The sequence below is a fragment of the Falco biarmicus genome, chromosome 11, assembly GCF_023638135.1.
Source record: "Falco biarmicus isolate bFalBia1 chromosome 11, bFalBia1.pri, whole genome shotgun sequence".
In the NCBI taxonomy this organism is placed as follows: Eukaryota; Metazoa; Chordata; class Aves; order Falconiformes; family Falconidae; genus Falco; species Falco biarmicus.
The window spans coordinates 19,146,568-19,163,816 of NC_079298.1; the positions used below are offsets into that span (position 1 = coordinate 19,146,568).

Consider the following 17,249-nt stretch of genomic DNA (forward strand, 5'->3'; position numbering starts at 1 on the left):
ATCTTCTCCATAGTTTTTCAGGCACCGAGGTTAGACTGACAGGTCTGTAATTCCCTGAGTCTTCCCTCATGACCTTATAAACTGGAGTAACACTGGCTAGCTTCCAGCGTCCTGGTTTCAGCTGGGATAAGTTTTCTTCCTAGTAGCTGGTATAGTGCTGTGTTTTGGATATAGGATGAGAATAACGTTGGTAGCACACCGATGTTTTAGCTGCTAAACAGTGCTGACACTAAGTCAAGGACTTTTCAGCTTCCCACCCCACCAGCAAGCAGGCTGGGGGCACAAGAAGCCAGGAGGAGATGCAGCCAGGACAGCTGCCCCAAACTGGCCACAGGGATATCCCATACCGTATGTCGTCATGCTCGGTATATAAACTGGGGGGAAAGCTGGCCGGGGGCTGCTGCTCGGGGACTGGCTGGGCATCGGTCAGCGGGTGGTGAGCAGCTGCACTGTGCATCAATTGTTTTGTATATTCTAATTCTTTTATTGTTATTATTATTTTCACTTCCTTTTCTGTCCTATTAAACTCTCTTTATCTCAACCCACAAATTCTACTTTTTCCGCCCTGATGCTCTCCCCTACCCCACCAGGCAGGGGAGGGGGGAGTCTGTCAGCGGCTGTGTGGTGTTCAGCTGCCTGCTGGGTTACACCACCACTCCCCCCAGACCTTTGGCAGATGATCGAGAAGGGTCCTGCCACAACATCTGCTAACTCCTTCAGTACTCCGGGATGAATCGCCTCAGGCCCCATGGACCTGCGAACATTCAGCTGATACAGCTGGTCCTTTACAATTTCAGTGTCCACAAATGGAAAGTCACTGTTCCCACACCCATAGTCCTCTGACTCAGAGGACCAGGCAGCCCAAGGTCTATAAATATTATTAAAGACCGAGGCAAAAAACCGCATTGAATGCCTCCATTTTTTCTTCATCCGCATTAGTCATACGACCATCTTCAACAAGTACTGGTTCAATGTTTTCTTTAGACTTCCTCTTGCTATTAACATACTTTAAAAAGCCCTTCTTGTTACATGAAACAACACTGGCCAGTTTCAACTCTAACCAAGTTTTGACCTTTTGTGCCTTCTCCCTGCATATATGAACCACAGCTCTGAAATCCTCAATTTCACTTAAAAACAACAGGCTTCTAGCTAGACAACTCTGATGGCAAACGTTACAGCCATATTTCAAAGAATGATGAAAAGTTTGGACTTGAATTTCAAAGTATGTTACACATTTTTGATAGTGCTGGGGAAAAATACAGTACAAACAGCAAGCTCAGTTACAACTAAAATTCTTTTGATATACCTTTTTTTCCCCCCTTAGAAATAATATACCATGCTTTAGGGAAGCATATTATTTACATTTGGTACATCTGAAGAAAAGAATGTACTTTAAGAACCCTAAATAGGAACCACTGGTCAACCACAATAAGCTATGATATTAAGCTGATACATTTCCTTTTCAGTAACAATGACAACAGGGTGGAGTGTTCAAAATGGTATTTATACCAACAAAAATTATTTCTTAAAAGTTTAATTTTGCAGTTCAAGATTACTGCCTGTTCTGGAAACAAAGAAAACAATTCTGCACAAGTCTGAATTCTGGAAACTTAAAAGCCCACACCCAGAAATATGGTAACACGAAGAGTGATGAGCTAGTAACTTTGAGAAAAATGTGCTATTTCAAAGGCTGTGATGGGATGCTGATAAGCACATAATTTTTGCTGCAGTGATTTAAAACGACAGCTCTCCTCAACCATCACTTAACTCTCTTGGGGAGGGTTAACATATCCACAGAGGAACCTGCAGAAAAGAATGGACATCTACATTTCTGCTGGTCAACACAGTAATTCAACTTTTTAACACAAATCTGTCTTTGCTGCAGACATTACTACACGTGCAGACTGCTGCTGAAGCAGCTCAGGTACAGGCGCACTCACTATTCCACCAATGTAGCTGTGAGCACCCTAGCTTCTTAAATTGTCCGAGTATGAGTCCGCTGCATTTACTACTCGGTAATCACACAGAAATTTCAGTACTGATATATTAAAAGACAAAGAAATACCATTTTTTCCAAATAATTTTCAAGATAGCTGGCAATTACTCACTGAAGTTTAATCCATGGGATTATATGATCTCAATTTATAATACTGAAAACTAAGAAATGTACTGTTTCCTTTTGCTATTTTTAATTAATAAACACACAAACTGAAGAACCACCTTACCTGACAGAGTTCTGTTTCCTGTTTTCAATTTTCATTAAAATTTGTACATCTGACTGAGGAGCCACTGTATAGATTTTTAATCTGGAAAAAAAAAAAAAAAAAGAAAAAAAAAAAGAGTATGCAACAGAGATGAAGAAACAGTGATGTACAATGGACTCTTCTTCCTATCATCAGTCAAAAAATGGGTATCTTTTGCATGCTAAGAGCCACAAGTATATATTTCTTCATAAAGACAATAATTTGCCACATACTAAGTATTTCTTATAAATGAGGGCTATAATTACTAGTATGTTTTTCTAATTACTCTACAGAAAAGGTTCACTGTCACCCCCACTGAGGTTAATTATGGCTACATTTTTTAGAATTACAGTTGCTTTATTTGATCTTTACGCCACAAGTCAATTTCTTAATCTTTTCCTGGTTTCAATTTGGTGGCTGCATTCCAGCGTTAGTTGGTTGGTGAATGTTAGGATGGTTTTCATCACAGGAATTAAAGACGTACTGCTGACTGGGAACTCAGCTCTGCATGCTGAAAGTGCAGCTAGTTTAAGCCATTTATTCAGAACCTTTCCCTTCTTTTTATTAGTGCGTTAGATGAACTAGGCAGAAAAGTTATTAAATACACACCTTTGACAAACTACAGGATCTGACTCCACTGGATCAATGTATGGCTTAAGGATATCAGCGAGCGTTTTATCATCAGGCACCCTTTCACCAAAGATAAAAATCAATCACATAAGACATGGTTCATTGTGTACATGAAAATCTCTTATTGGTAAGTCATTGGAGGAAGCTATACATTTGCATGCTATAGTGGCACAACTGAGTAGTTTATGGGAGGACTGTAAATGTGTATCAATATAGCACAGATAATTGACAGCTTTATCTTAATTTCAGCCCTGGGACTTCACTGGCATATACAAGGAGTAAACAGATGCATATCTTTAGTTTCTAACCCTGCAGCAGAAACATGCTGTTCCTACAGTCCTAGAAGCAGACAAGGGCACACTTCTCATCCTCCTTCAGGCTAGGAAAAAAAGGAGAAAGATTTGTCAAGAAAAGCTTATTTTTTGGCCTTTGCAAACTGTGCTCGTGGGCCTTCCTACAAAGCAAACGATGCAACCCTTGATCCTATGTAAAGGTCAATGCCAGTGAACAGGCGAAGAGGGATGGCAAATCTTGCTGAACCTCTGCTCCATGAGAACAGAGTATGTTAGGTGCATGGGATATCACTATCACAAATATTCAGGCTGCTCTGTTTACATAGAGAAAAGGACTAGCAGTCAAACGTTTTGACTGATTTGAAAAGCCTGCTAGCTTTCAAAGAGGAAAGGACCACACAATTTCTTGAAAAAAGTATTTTTTTCAATTTAAATGCACTTTTAATTAAGACTAAAAATAATATTTATCTTGTATAAAAGAAACAGGTAAGAACTGATAAAAATATTCTGCAGTTCAGTTTCGGCAACTAATTTAAACTTCATAAAAATCTGTTTTTCAAGCACTGTACCCTTTTAAAGTGTATTCAGCATGACAGTGAGGAAATATGAGCTTCAAATGCCAGTAGAACTTTTTCTCCCTGAAAAGAAAAAGAAAAGCATATTCTTAATGTTAACTGGTAACTACTACTTCCTTTTTCTATGATAAAGCTCGGCAGCTTGCAGCATGGGTACAGAAAAAAATATATAGTCAAGATTTTGAACAGCATTTTCAAAGAGTAAAAGGGTCATGCAGAGAAGCTGAGATGCACTTTGAAAGATGCAATGCTCCCAGATCCTGCTGAATTTCAAGTCCTCATGGGATGAAAATCTATTCCTTACAAATGCAAGTAACATCACCAACTAACTGATCAACAACATTTCACGTTTGAAAAGGGAGTACCTTCCAGCTGACTTTCTGTATGTATAGCTAGCTGCCCTTTAATTTCAGAAAAGGAAACTGCTTTTTGGCGTATCCCCCAGGAGAGATTGCCAAACCTGTGCAACAAACAGTAACAGCCAGAGGTCCCAGCTGAGGCCACGTTCTACTGAAAATAGGGGACATGACTTTTCACAGCAGTGATGGCCTCAATAGAAAACGTGTCATGGGCAGGGATGGAAGCTACATTTTGGCATAACATGGATAACAGAAAGAATAAATATTTTACAGAAAGCTCAGGAGGCTTTTGGTAGTGACCAAAACTGATGCCATGTTCCTTTCTCTGGTTTGTTAGTTTTAAGACCCAGCTTCCCTTTCCAGCTAGCATAATTAACACCTGAAAACAGAAGCTACTGAAGCATGGTTCCAGTGCAGTATCATCTTAAGAGAGGCAGCATTACCTAGAGGATACTTTGCTAGATTAGAAAGAGCCATGTATGGATCAGGGATTCTGAACACTGAAGTTAAAAAGACCACCCCTTGGAAGTTTAACTTTGGAAAAACCAGAATGTATGACCATCCTGAAACCCCTGCCCCAACTTTTTGTCTACCTGGACTTTAGTAGCCTTTGGCACAGTCTCCCACAGTGTTGTCCCAAAGAAACTGGCTGCTCATGGCTTGGGCAGGTGCACTCTACCCTGGATCAAAAGCTGGCTGGGTGGCCGAGCCAGGAGAGTGGTGGTGAGTGGAGTTACAACCACTGATGACTGGTCACAAGTGGTGTTCCCCAGGGCTCCGTGCTGGGGATGGTCCTGTTTAATGTCTTTATCAATGAACTTGACAAGAGGATATGAGTGCACCCTCAGTGAGTTTGCAGATGACACCAAGTTGGGGGGAGGTGTTGATCTCCTTGAGGGCAGGAAGGCTCTGGAGAGGGATCTGGGCAGACTGGACTGATGGGCCAAGGCCAGCTGTATGAGGTTCAACAAGAAGTGCTGGGTCCCGCGCACTGGGGTCACATCAGCCCCACACAGCGCTACAGGCCTGGGGAAGAGCGGCTGGAAAGCTGCCCAGTGGGAAAGGACCTGGGGGTGGTGGTCAACAGCTGACCGAACATAAGCCAGCAGTGTGACCAGGTGGCCAAGAAGGCCAACAGCATCCTGGCTTGTATTCAAAATAGCATGGTCAGCAGGACAAGGGAAGCGATTGTCCCCCTGTGCTCAGCACTGGTGAGGCTGCACCTCAAACACTGTGTGCAGCTTGGGCCCCTCACTGCAAGAGGGATGTTGAGGTGCTGGAGCGTGTCCAGGGAAGGGCAATGAAGCTGCTGAAGGCTCTGGAACACAAGTCTTATGAGGATATAAGCTTGTTTAGTTTGGAGAAGACTCAGGGGGGACCTTACTGCTCTCTACAGCTCCCTGAGGGGAGGCTGCAGGCAGGGGGGGGTCGGTCCCTTCTCCCAGATAACAAGTGACAGGACAAGAGGAAACAGCTTCAAGCTATGCCAGGGGAGGTTCAGATTGGATAGTAGGAAAAAGTTCTCCACTGAAAGGGTGGTCAAACATTGGAACAGGCTGCCCAGGGAGGTGGTGGAATCACCATTCCTTGAGGTGTTTTTTAATTTTTCAATGCGTAGATGTGGTGCTTGGGGACATGGTTTAGTGACAGACTTGGCAGTGCTGGGTTAATGGTTGGGCTTGATCTCAACAGTCTTTTCCAACCTAAATGATTCTGTGATTCAATGCATACCGAAACTGCAGTTAACTACTTCATCTCTCTTCTAAGTACTCTTGCCTGAAAGTAAATGGCAAGCAGAAAGAGCTAAAATAGATTATGAGCAGGGTAGGAGGAGGCAAAGAAAAAATAAGCTTAAAATTGGAATAGCCTCATACTCTTTGCTGTACAATGAAGTCTTGAAAAACAACCTGCTGGATGCCTGTTATTACAGTGAAGCATCCCTCACCATCACTGATCTCTGCCCAGTTAGAGAACTTGATGTCAACCGTAGATGCTATCAAAGCTGCTTCACAACAAGTTCTGATTAAAATTAGATATTCTGGCTCCAGATCTCACTGACTTCATTTTCCATTATGGCTCACTGGGGTAGTATTTCCTTTAAATGCAACTGAGATGTACTATGTTCATTTTCTAAATGAAAATGCTTAATTAAGTCATCTGCAGTTGAATAACAGCTCACTGCATGAAGTGTTCCATGCTGCTTGGCTGCCATGGAATGCCACTACACGGTTTTCTTGAATACCAAGGCACTGACGATAAACTACCGAACAGCAGAGATCTGGATCAGGCACAAGCACATCGTTGATGTCAGTAAAAGCAGCATCACAGCCCATCCCTGAATTGCTTGGCTTCACATCCTATTCTGGCTACTTCAGAGGCATGGAAACTGATCAGAGGGAAAAAAGAGGAGCCAAGCACCTCTTCCCCTGCGTGAGATGTAGCTGCAAATTATGTTCAGGACTGCACAGACTGTTTTGCAATTACTGTTCTTCTAAAACAAATTAACTGCGTCCCTTTCATTTCTCCTAAAACTTCCAAAAAATTTTTTTCTCTATCAACTACAGCTTTCACAGAACGACATGTAAATGATTTCTAAATTTTTCACAGCAACAACTGAAAGATTTTTATTTCTGATGTTACAAAGACAGCAGCAGTATATGCAAACTAGCTGTTACCTCCTGCTACCTCTTGGGACAAGGCAAAAATTCTCACCATCTCTTACAGTTAATGCAGTACTTAGGAAGATGTTCCAAGTACTGCGGGTGTAGGCAGTAGAGCTGCTGGGAATTAAAGGACAGAGATCTACAAAGGATTCTGGGACTTGGACATACCAGTTAAGTGCCTTGGCAGATTTTTAGAAGTGTCCAATGCTTATGTATTCTTAAAATATTTATGAAATATCTCAGAAAGCTCAACTTTCTTTCCTAGGTTTCCTCTGAACAGTCAATTTGCCCAGACTGCAGCAGGTTTTATGCACATAAAACATTTCTAAATATGTGCACGTATATATATGTAAAATAAAATAGTGACAAAAATTGCCAAATTAATCACATCTTAAGATACCAACTGCAGTTGCCAGCCTGTCAAAGATAGGGATTCACTGATGATATTGTTTCTATTTAACAACTCATATTCTTAAAGTGTTTTGAAAATAGTACACAGGACATCTTACATCAAAGCGCAAATACTGTAGTATTTCCTGTCCATGTTATTCTGAATTGATAAAAGAGGTGAAAAGGACATGAAGGAGTTTAATGAAAGACCAGTTATCCTTTAATTTGACAACACTCAGTACTCTCACCTAATGCACTAAAGTTTAATTGAAATACTGGGTGTTTAGTATCTACACCTTTGGATAATAATGCCTTTCTCAACTTTCTTAAGCGATGAAGATTCAGGTCAAGTAAGTGACTAGATTATCTTGTGGATTTTTTTTAAAAAAATTAAATTAAGAGAACACTCAGGAACGTGATGATTTCATCCTAGCTGCCTCCCCCAAACTCCGTCTTCCTAGTGCCAAACTGACTTTGCTGCACTTCTAACAGCAGCACATAAAAGACGATGTCTCCGTTTTCTTGAAACTTCATCAAGCTAATTCCTGGATTTGATGTATAAACAGCAAAATTGAAATATTTCTACTGAAAGTTCATACGTTCCCTAGTTACAGTAAACAGCAAGACAATCAATGAAGGAACTGAAGTGCACTTCCTCTGTAACACATATGGTCTTCTACCAAGGGGCCTCTCACCAGCAGGATGTGTTACTAACCATGTGTTGCAATAATCAAACATGCTGGTCCTGAACTGAGACTCCTGTGTAAATCAAAGGGACACTGTCAAGGCCAAGTAACCCAAACTGTAATAATAGAACTACTGTCCTCTTTAACTTGCGCAAATAAACAAGTTTACTATCAGATTCACTATAAGAATGAAACATTTTGGTTGCTAAAGCATAGAAAAAAAATTCTCAGGTATAGAACTCAGTCAGTACTCATCTTCACGAGGGGATGTTCCGAAAAGCTACTGATTTATTGAAATGCATGGCTATCCTGCTCCCTAGTCACTCCGGAGCAGCATTTCTTTGCCTGGGAACTTACTTTGGCAGGTCCCCAAAAGCAAGCAAAAGTACGTACTAAGTAACAACTACATTCAAGTTTAACAGCTCCAACAGTGTCGCATTAGCTCAAAATCCTGCTCAGATAACTCCTTTGTAAATTCTCAAGATTAGCAACACTTCGAACAATTATTTTAATTATCCCTATCTAGCTAAGGATTAGAGTAGACATTTTAGGGCTTTCAGGTGTACCTCAAAGTAGCTTCTGTAACACTACTGAGCTCGACTGGTGCTAATCCCAAATCCCCACACTGTATTTTGTTCTCAGAATTAAAGAGCGATAATGGAAGAGATTCCTTCTCCTACATATATCACCTGATGGAATGCTCCCAAGCTGCAGGCGGCCTCACACCAGGGAGGAGACCTGTGGCCCTCTGGCCCCTCTTGGTGGCAGGGAGAGCTAAGAGGGATTTTGTCTGGGAGGTGCTGTGACAGAGCTGGGAGGAAGCAGGGTGGAGGTGCCTGTGGCAGCGCAGGCAGCAGGGAGGATGGGAGCAGGGCAGCATGGACTGCAGAGCTGAGGGAGCTGCAACACCCCATGTCAGCGTCTCACCACTGTCATCGTCTCCTGCCAGGGAACCGGGAGCTGTGGATTTGCAAGCTCCCTCACCTCTTCCCATCTGACCCAGCTGCTGCCCCAGCTTTCATCCCAAACAGGTCACATTCTCCACCCCTTTCCCAGAGGCCCCCTATCCCAGCAGGCCACCCCAGCTCCAAGGCAGCAGGCATCCAGAAGGGGAACTATCACCTCTATTGGAAACTATGGGCACCACAGGAAAGGTAGGTGAAGCAGCACACTAAAAATAACTTGCAAGTAAGGCATCCTAAACCATCTCCAAGTCAGATGTCCCATGAGTTCACAAACTGGACTCAGACTCTACTTTCTAATGACCCTCCGTTATCCTGATATTCAATATTATGAGTTAGTCTAATCCATGTGTTGCCCAGCATTGGCACATACGCTTTCACAACACTGAATTTAGTCAACAAACTAATGGAGACCAGGAAATGAAGAGTCTGGTTAACACATCCAAACAACCACTGATCTGTCCTCCAGAGGTGGCAGAGGATGACACAAGAATACATCTTGTACTTCCTAGTTTTGGATTACTTTCATTCCCACCCTGTACAGCCTAACTGTTGGCTCACATGGAAAGCGTGACATCATGAAGACGACATCAGAGAGTTGGCAGTTTTCCACACACATATGTTGAGCAGTTTCCAAGCTCCACCCTCTGGAGCAACCTCTCTACAAATTTTGACTGACACACAGTATGAGAAGGGGTTCAGATCTACAGAAGAACAGACACACCAGACCCTGACCACTGTGAGGTCTTATGCTCATGTAACGCAACTATTTGCACAGCTCTGCCTCATTTGAATGTAATACTCAAGAAAATGTTATGGGTGTCATGAAGTCACACAGGATAGGCAATAAATTGCTGATACTCACTGGTTCAATCAAACCTCTGTCCATTTAAGGAGGGTAATCAGAACATGCCAATAAAAAAACCAAACCCAAAGGTTAATTTTTAATCTGCGCTGCATTCAAACAGCCCACTGCTGTGTGAGCAACAGTAGCAGCAAGAGAGAGGAAAAAAGTCCTTTGTGTAGTACTCACTGAGCACGTTCCACACCCCTGGGATAGCATTTACAGGAAAGCGATGGTTATTTCCTATCCTCTCCAGAACGGACAGCATTATCGTGTTCTTTCTGATGGGATGTGGAAGTCCCAGAAAGGCTAGCATTCCAAAAAAACAACAAAAATACCCCAGGACTTTATGATTTAAAAAAAACCCAACCACCAACAGTAAGGCATTCTCCTAGCCAGCCTGTGAAATATTTCCATGCCTAGTTGCCAGTAAGTCACCTTTCTTGCCCCATCCTTACTTTTCAAATCCACTTTTGTTAAACAACATAGAGCGTATAATACACATGAAAGCATAATGTGCTCAATGCTTCATCTGTTCCTGATGCAAGCTGCACTTCAGTATGCACCCAGAAAGGCTTTCTGGAGAAAAAGAACTGAAAAACATGGTACATGAAGGCGAACTTCTGTCAGCACAGCATTGTACCATGTCCAGGATCCTCCCAATAATGTCAAACCTCCCTGTATCTGTGCCTTTTCTGTTCTTCTGTCCTTCTCTTAGCTCCCAGCATCCCTGGGTTTTCTGCACTTGATCTGGCTCTTAAAGACAACTCCTTACCCTGTACTCCTTAAGGGCGGTTGTGTTATTTTATCCACAACATTAAGAAATTCCCCAGGAAAGTTAAAATCAGCTCTAAGCCCGAGATAATTCAACAGACACAAGACACCTGCAAAAGGCAGAGCATGTGGCCAAGGAAAAGAAAGTCAGCGTAGAGGCCTCTGCTCACAAGACTAACATCTGCCAAGGTTCAGGGCTACCACCTGGTCTGCTCCAAGGGGAGAGCCTCAGTGATGTTTAAATTTGGGGTAGAGAGAGGACAAAATGCCTCAGATTTCCTCTTTCCATTGGTCCACCGTGGGTTTTCTGTAGCAGAACTGACAGAACAAGGAACTTTACAAGGTTACACTTCTATTTTATGCCTTATGTTCTGCTATAAACTAAGATATCTGCAAACCTCAAAAAATATATTTTGCCCCAGAACAGAAGAAATTATACAGGCCAGTCTGCTGAGCAGTTCTTCAGCAGGTTGTTTTTCACTTTGTCAGAGAGAGACACCAGGTGGCGAGTCAGTGCCCAGCCTGCAGCACCCCGCTTGCCCGACACCCCACATGGCATCCTGCTTTGTACATCTTGGGGAACAGAGGGGAAATGCATCCTGCAAGCAGAATTTGCCACCAAAACTGAGACCATGAAGAAAACAAGCAGAGAAACTATCAGAGTAGCTGGCTCCCAGCAGATCACTGAGCTTCTGAACCTAGACCTGTCTCCTACCATAATGAAATAGTTTGGTTTTTAAATTATTTTTACTATGAAAACACTTCAAAATACAAACTCTGCGTATCAGAGAAAACCCACAGAATGGATAAAGGGAAGAACATTTAAAGTCTCCTTAGCCTTTTTCCAGAATTCTTATCTGTCTGTCTGCACTTGTCTCTCTAAGCTGCACTGTACCAAGCATCCACATCCTCCAGCGTAGTAACCCCTAACACGGCACGCAACAGAGATAGCTGTATTGGAGGCACCTCCTCAAACTTACAATCAGCCTTTTCAGAAAGAAGGATGTTTGCAACCATTCTACATGAATCCTCTATCATAAACATTTCAAGAAGTATTTTCTTCTGCCATCAACAGAACTCAGTGTTGAAAGATGGAAAAACACAACAGCACTGATTCTTCCTCCTGTTACTCAATGTTGGTATTTGTCTAAAATAAAGCATGAATTGCATAAGCAGTTAAACTGAGCTCAGAGCCTAAAAAATTAAAACCTAACGGCATGAAATATTAAATCTAGATTGCTTTTGTAAAAAAACTTACATCTAACAGATCTTACAAGCAAGCACATCAGTATGAATTCAGATCTTCATCAATATGCATTCAGTGAAAACAAAATATTACTGACTGTAACCAACTAAGACTCACATGCAATTGAAGGTGGTTGAATTTTCTCTTCTTTTTGTAAATCCAGTGGGCAGCGTTCTCAGGTCAATATTACACCTTCGAGCTTTATTTCTCAAGCAATATAACTATTTAAAAAAAGTTTTAAACATATTCGATTAATACATTCAAAATCTGGAAGTTAAACAATAAAAGAGTAATGCTGACAGGAACTATGGGAAAATTGCACAAAAGGCCACACTGAAAGAAGCACTTTCTTGTACTTTTAAAATAACAGAATGAATGAAAAAGTTAATGAAGTAAGCCTAGAAATACCCGAAACATTTTCAGCTGAAGTTTTTCCGTGGTTAAGAAAAAACATGCCAATGAACTCTCTACAGTAAAAGTTATTTTTGAAAAAGAAAAAAAAAAAGTTCTTTTTCACATACTGTGAAAGCCACAGGCAGCCATTGTGGGTGCAATACCACCCAGGGAGCTGGTTTTTGCACAACAACCCTGCTAGCAGAAGGGATGCACAAGCACCATCTCAGCCACTCTGGCAAATTCTGATTTGAAGGTAGCACAAAGGATATCATCCCATAAACATGCTTAGTACCACACCCTAAAAACTGCTACCTACGTAGCATCGCACTGTCTTCAGCACGTTTCCAAAACATCCTGGTGATAAGTAAACACACACAGAATATGAATTCAGACTGAGAGAAAGCTGGATTCTTCTCAATTTACTTTGTTATCAGCATGAGTTCCCTCCAACTGAATTTAGTGCTATATTTAAAGATGCCTTGACAAGACTGGAAAACAACATGGGCCTGATGCCTTTCTGTGACATATCAGTACATCAATGTATTTTTGAGCAAATTTTGTTTTTCTGCGGGGGATTATTGCTTGATTTTTCTGTTTTAATTTTGGTTCTTGGTGGTTTTGTGGGTTTTTTGCCTTCTTGATCTTAGTCTTTGCAGTATATCGTTATAGGACTTAACAAAAATGCCACACATTTCAGTGATCGCGTTAATGCTCTACTGGATTTGGAGCAGTTTCAACAACAATCCCCTCTCACCCTGAGAAGGCTGGCTTTTACTTCATTGTTGCTTAAGAGTTATTCTTCGCAGAACTCCAGTTGTCTTCATTTGGTGTATGGAGAAGCATGTAATAACTTCTAGCAATTAATAAATCCATTGTTTACCTGAGAAGTTTGTTCCTAAAAATTCAAAGAAGTTGTGGAGATGGAAGGAAACATTCAGGCTTTCTTAACACACAGCTATCATCCAACAGCAAGAGTGGTTATGCATCGGTTTAAGAATGTACACTGTTGGCAACCCATTCTTCTAAGCAACTGGACATACCCATTAGTACTACTATTACATAAACCGAGAGACTTCTTTTGATTTCTGGCTCTAAAATTCAGGGTCATTCGTACATTCATAAGGGAGGTATCAGCTGTGAAATCTGGACTGGGACTACCTCAGTGGGAATTCAAAGGTAGTCAACATTATCTCCAACAGATCAAGCTGCTAAATTAAAACTTACAAGTTTTTTTGTTGCGGGACTATGCATAGTAGGACGTCTAGCAGCAGCATCAGCTGTCCTTCCTACATCTTCCAAGAAACGATAATCTGAAGATAAAAAAAGAACAAGGAAAAATGTACTGCTAACCTTGTGAAAACCATGAATTTTAAAAAGCACAAAGTATACTCTTACCACTCAAAAGGTTCAAGTCAGTAAATTCGTTTACAGAGATAAACGCTGTTTTATCCCTGACTCCATTACAGCTCAGTGCAAGCTTATGCTTCTTTACACACATCAGACTGAAATGACAAAAATAAAAATGTTAACACACTGCATTCAGCACGAGTGGGGGGAAAAACCCAAGAGTTTAATTCACATAGTAGATACCTGCACGAATATTTCATGCATCGTGGACATCTGTACTTAGCTTCCTCTTTGCTACATGTTTCACACCTGAAAGAAGTAAAAAGTACCTCTTAATAAAGTGGCATCTTCATGCCTAAGTGGCTCGGGAAGGTGCCTCCTCAACAATCAGGCACTATGCCAGCAACCAGCGTTTTCAGGAAACGTTATCAGGACCGTGAAAGAATAAATGCAAATACCTGGATAAGAGAAGGTGACAGACAAAATACTGCAAGCTACAGGGAATATCTCCAAACATACGCAGAGGTCTTACCTATATTAAACCATAGTGCAGATGCTTGAAAGAAAAAGAGGAAAAACCCCATGCTACCTGCAGAGCTGGAGGCACAGCAAGGCTGTATCGGTTTACGCTTTGTGCCCTCGCATCACTGCTTTGCTCCGTTTACATCACCTGTCACATGCACGGTACCACGCTGGCTTATAATGCTCCCAGTTTGAGGCAGACAGAAGACAAATGTTGAGGAATCACACTAAAACCTGAACGCTGCATCCCATTTTAGCAATGAAACAGGAACCCCCTGACAATATTGCCAGCAAACCTACTGCTGGCTGTCAGCGGTGCAAACCCCTGAGCCTGGGAACCTCTCTGGCACAGCGCGTACATTTTATGACTACAGCTAAAAAAATCTTACCTCATTCAAAAAATTCCTCGACAACTACAGATGTGATAATCTCCCTGTTAATTAGGCTGTTGCCACAGATGTTTCTCCTATGCTTAGGAAAAGATTCTTGATACATTAACTGAACCACTCATCACTTTTCATTTAACTCCAACAAACGGGGAAGACAAACACCCCCTCACCCCCAGTCAGTAACATTTTTAAGAGTGGCACAAGCTACTTTTAACTACTAGAGGAGAAATGCAAGGCTCGCTGTGCTGCCCCGCCGGCAGCCGTGGCCCAGCAGGGCGGCAGGGCAGGCAGGCGGGCAGGGCAGGGCAGGCAGGCAGGCAGGGCAGGTAGGGCAGGGCAGGTAGGGCAGGGCAGGGCAGGGCGGGCAGGGCAGGGCGGGCAGGGCAGGGCGGGCAGGGCAGGGCAGGGCAGGGCGGGCAGGGCAGGGCAGGCAGGCAGGGCAGGGCGGGCCGGGCAGGGCAGGGCGGGCCGGGCAGGGCAGGGCGGGCCGGGCAGGGCAGGGCAGGGCAGGGCAGGCGGGCAGGGCAGGCAGGGCAGGGCAGGGCGGGCAGGGCAGGGCGGGCAGGCAGGGCAGGGCGGGCCGGGCAGGGCAGGGCGGGCCGGGCAGGGCAGGGCGGGCAGGGCAGGGCGGGCAGGGCCGGGCAGGGCAGGCTGGGCCGTGCAGGGCCGGGCAGGGCAGGGCAGGGCAGGGCAGGGCAGGGCAGGGCAGGGCAGGGCAGGCGGGCAGGGCAGGGCGGGCAGGCAGGGCAGGCAGGGCAGGCAGGGCAGGCGGGCAGGGCAGGGCCGGGCAGGGCGGGCAGGGCAGGGCAGGGCGGGCAGGGCAGGGCAGGGCGGGCCGGCAGGGCAGGGCGGGCCGGGCAGGGCAGGGCGGGCCGGGCAGGGCAGGGCAGGGCAGGGCGGGCAGGGCAGGGCCGGGCAGGGCAGGGCAGGCAGGCAGGGCAGGGCGGGCAGGGCCGGGCAGGGCAGGGCGGGCCGGGCAGGGCAGGCGGGCAGGGCCGGGCAGGGCAGGCGGGCAGGGCAGGGCGGGCAGGGCAGGGCGGGCAGGCAGGGCAGGGCAGGCAGGGCAGGGCAGGGCAGGCAGGGCAGGGCCGGGCAGGGCAGGGCAGGGCGGCCCGGCAGCGCCACCGCCCGGCGGGAAGGAGGCACCGCGCACCGCCGGCGCCACGCGGCACGGGCACGGGCACGGGCACAGCACGAGCGCCCCGCGGGCTGGGGAGCAGGAGCGGCTCCCCTCAACCACGACCGCTCTTCGCTCGCTGTGAGCCCCTCCGCGGCGCCCGGCGCCCCCCAGCGGACCAGCGCCGCCCCGCAGGCCCTGCCCGGCGCCACGCGGGCGCTGGCAGGGGCGGAGACGGAGCTGCCCCCGCCGGGCCCCTCGCTGCCGGGAGCGGGGCCTGCCCCGCACCGAGCGGCAGCGCCCACGGCGCCGGGCGCCCCTCTCCATAGGCGGCGGGACGGCGCGGCGGCCGCGGGGCAGGGGGCAGAGGGCAGCGCCGCCGTCCCCTGGGGCCCGGCGCACCGCGGGGGGCAGGCCCGGCCCGCGGCGCTGCGTGAGGAGGGGCCGGCGCAGCCTCCCCCTTCGGCGGCCCCGAGCTCCCGCGGAGCTCCAGGAAAGCGCTGCCGAAGCCCAAGAGGCGCCCCCGCCGCCCGCCCGTTCCCTACCTCTGCAGGGACATCTTCCGCCCCGCCGGCCGCCCGGGGCTCCCGCCGCCTCCCTGCTCCGCCATAGCTGCGCGGCGCCGCCTCCCCACACGCCGCACGCCGGGGCCCAGCCGCCGGGGCGGGACCGGCCGCGGCTTTTCCTGGGCGGCGGCGCCGCCTGGCGGCCCCCGGGTGGCGGCGGCCTCGCCCCGGCGCGGCGGGGCCCTGCCCGGGGCAGGGGGACGGGCCCCGCTCCCACCCGCCTCCGGCACCCCGCGGCCCTGGCAGCGTCCGCCGGCCTCCGGGCTTGTCCCCTCCTCTCGGGCTGTCTCACAGCCCCGCTTCACAGGTGCTCTTTAATGCATTTTTATCCGTGAACGGTATCCATAACAGGGATAAAAGGATTCTGACAAAGACTCTCTTAATCCAGCTCACGGCTTGCTCTAAAATTAAGGGTAACCATGCAGGTGACCACCTCAGAAACCATAAAAAAATTAATTGCAGAGTACAGGTACTTGTTAACGTTATGGGGACAAAATTGTACGAGGTGTCCTGCGAGCACCTTCAGGAGCTCAGGTGAAGATAACCGCGCACGGGAGGCTTTCCTGAGTGCCCTGTCCCACAGGAGGCTTTCAGCCAACCTCTGACCACCGCACCTCCTTCGACACAGCACGTTACTGTCTGTCAGCATCCCACGGCACAGGTTCGTTGCGCCGTCTGCTCGGGATGTGCATTTTTGCCTCACTTACAGAAACGTACACGTTTGCGTCTGAACAGCCTTGTAAGACTTCAAGCTCTTTGATTTTAAAACACAATTCCTGAGACATGCTAACCTAAACCGTAAGTCCAGGCTACAAAGACTTTCCAAAAATAGGGCAAGGAGACTAACAAATATACGTGAAGCAGAACATTTTCTAAAAGACAACATTCTTAGAAAAAATAAATAGCCCCTTCGTCACATCAGATCCACAGCCAAACTAAGAGCAAATGTGAAGTGACACTGTCAGAGTGTAATGATCTTGAAAATGCAAAAAATGGGACATTTTCTTTAACCATCATCATCACTGTCATCTTGCTTTGCCTTTAGTTTTATCACGTTGTCAAAGAGAACAAAACTGATGCTTTGATACAAAATGTAAAATGGGTTGTACGTGTACGTTACCTTGTAAAAGTAAACACCATCACTCTCGCAGTTTTCGATGGCATGAAGCATGTGCATTTCCCCTTGCTAAAAGAAGCACTGCCACCTAACAAGCACCCTTCTAGAGAACTTTCATCGTAACCAAGAA

The 17,249-nt window shown here is 46.0% G+C and overlaps 1 protein-coding gene across 1 annotated transcript in view; it reads right to left on the reverse strand.

Annotated features, from left to right (window-relative positions):
- ZNHIT6 (zinc finger HIT-type containing 6) overlaps nucleotides 1-16,123 on the reverse strand; it is a 36,712-nt gene extending 20,589 nt beyond the window's left edge. Inside the window, exons 1-8 of the mRNA XM_056355980.1 lie at nucleotides 15,982-16,123; nucleotides 13,652-13,717; nucleotides 13,457-13,563; nucleotides 13,286-13,371; nucleotides 11,783-11,886; nucleotides 3,736-3,804; nucleotides 2,853-2,933; nucleotides 2,226-2,306 (exon numbers count right to left, since the gene is read on the reverse strand). Coding sequence (XP_056211955.1) covers nucleotides 2,226-2,306; nucleotides 2,853-2,933; nucleotides 3,736-3,804; nucleotides 11,783-11,886; nucleotides 13,286-13,371; nucleotides 13,457-13,563; nucleotides 13,652-13,717; nucleotides 15,982-16,046 — 659 coding nt within the window. The 5' untranslated portion in view covers nucleotides 16,047-16,123. The remainder of the gene's footprint in view (nucleotides 1-2,225; nucleotides 2,307-2,852; nucleotides 2,934-3,735; nucleotides 3,805-11,782; nucleotides 11,887-13,285; nucleotides 13,372-13,456; nucleotides 13,564-13,651; nucleotides 13,718-15,981) is intronic.
- Between the last annotated feature and the right edge of the window lie 1,126 nt (nucleotides 16,124-17,249).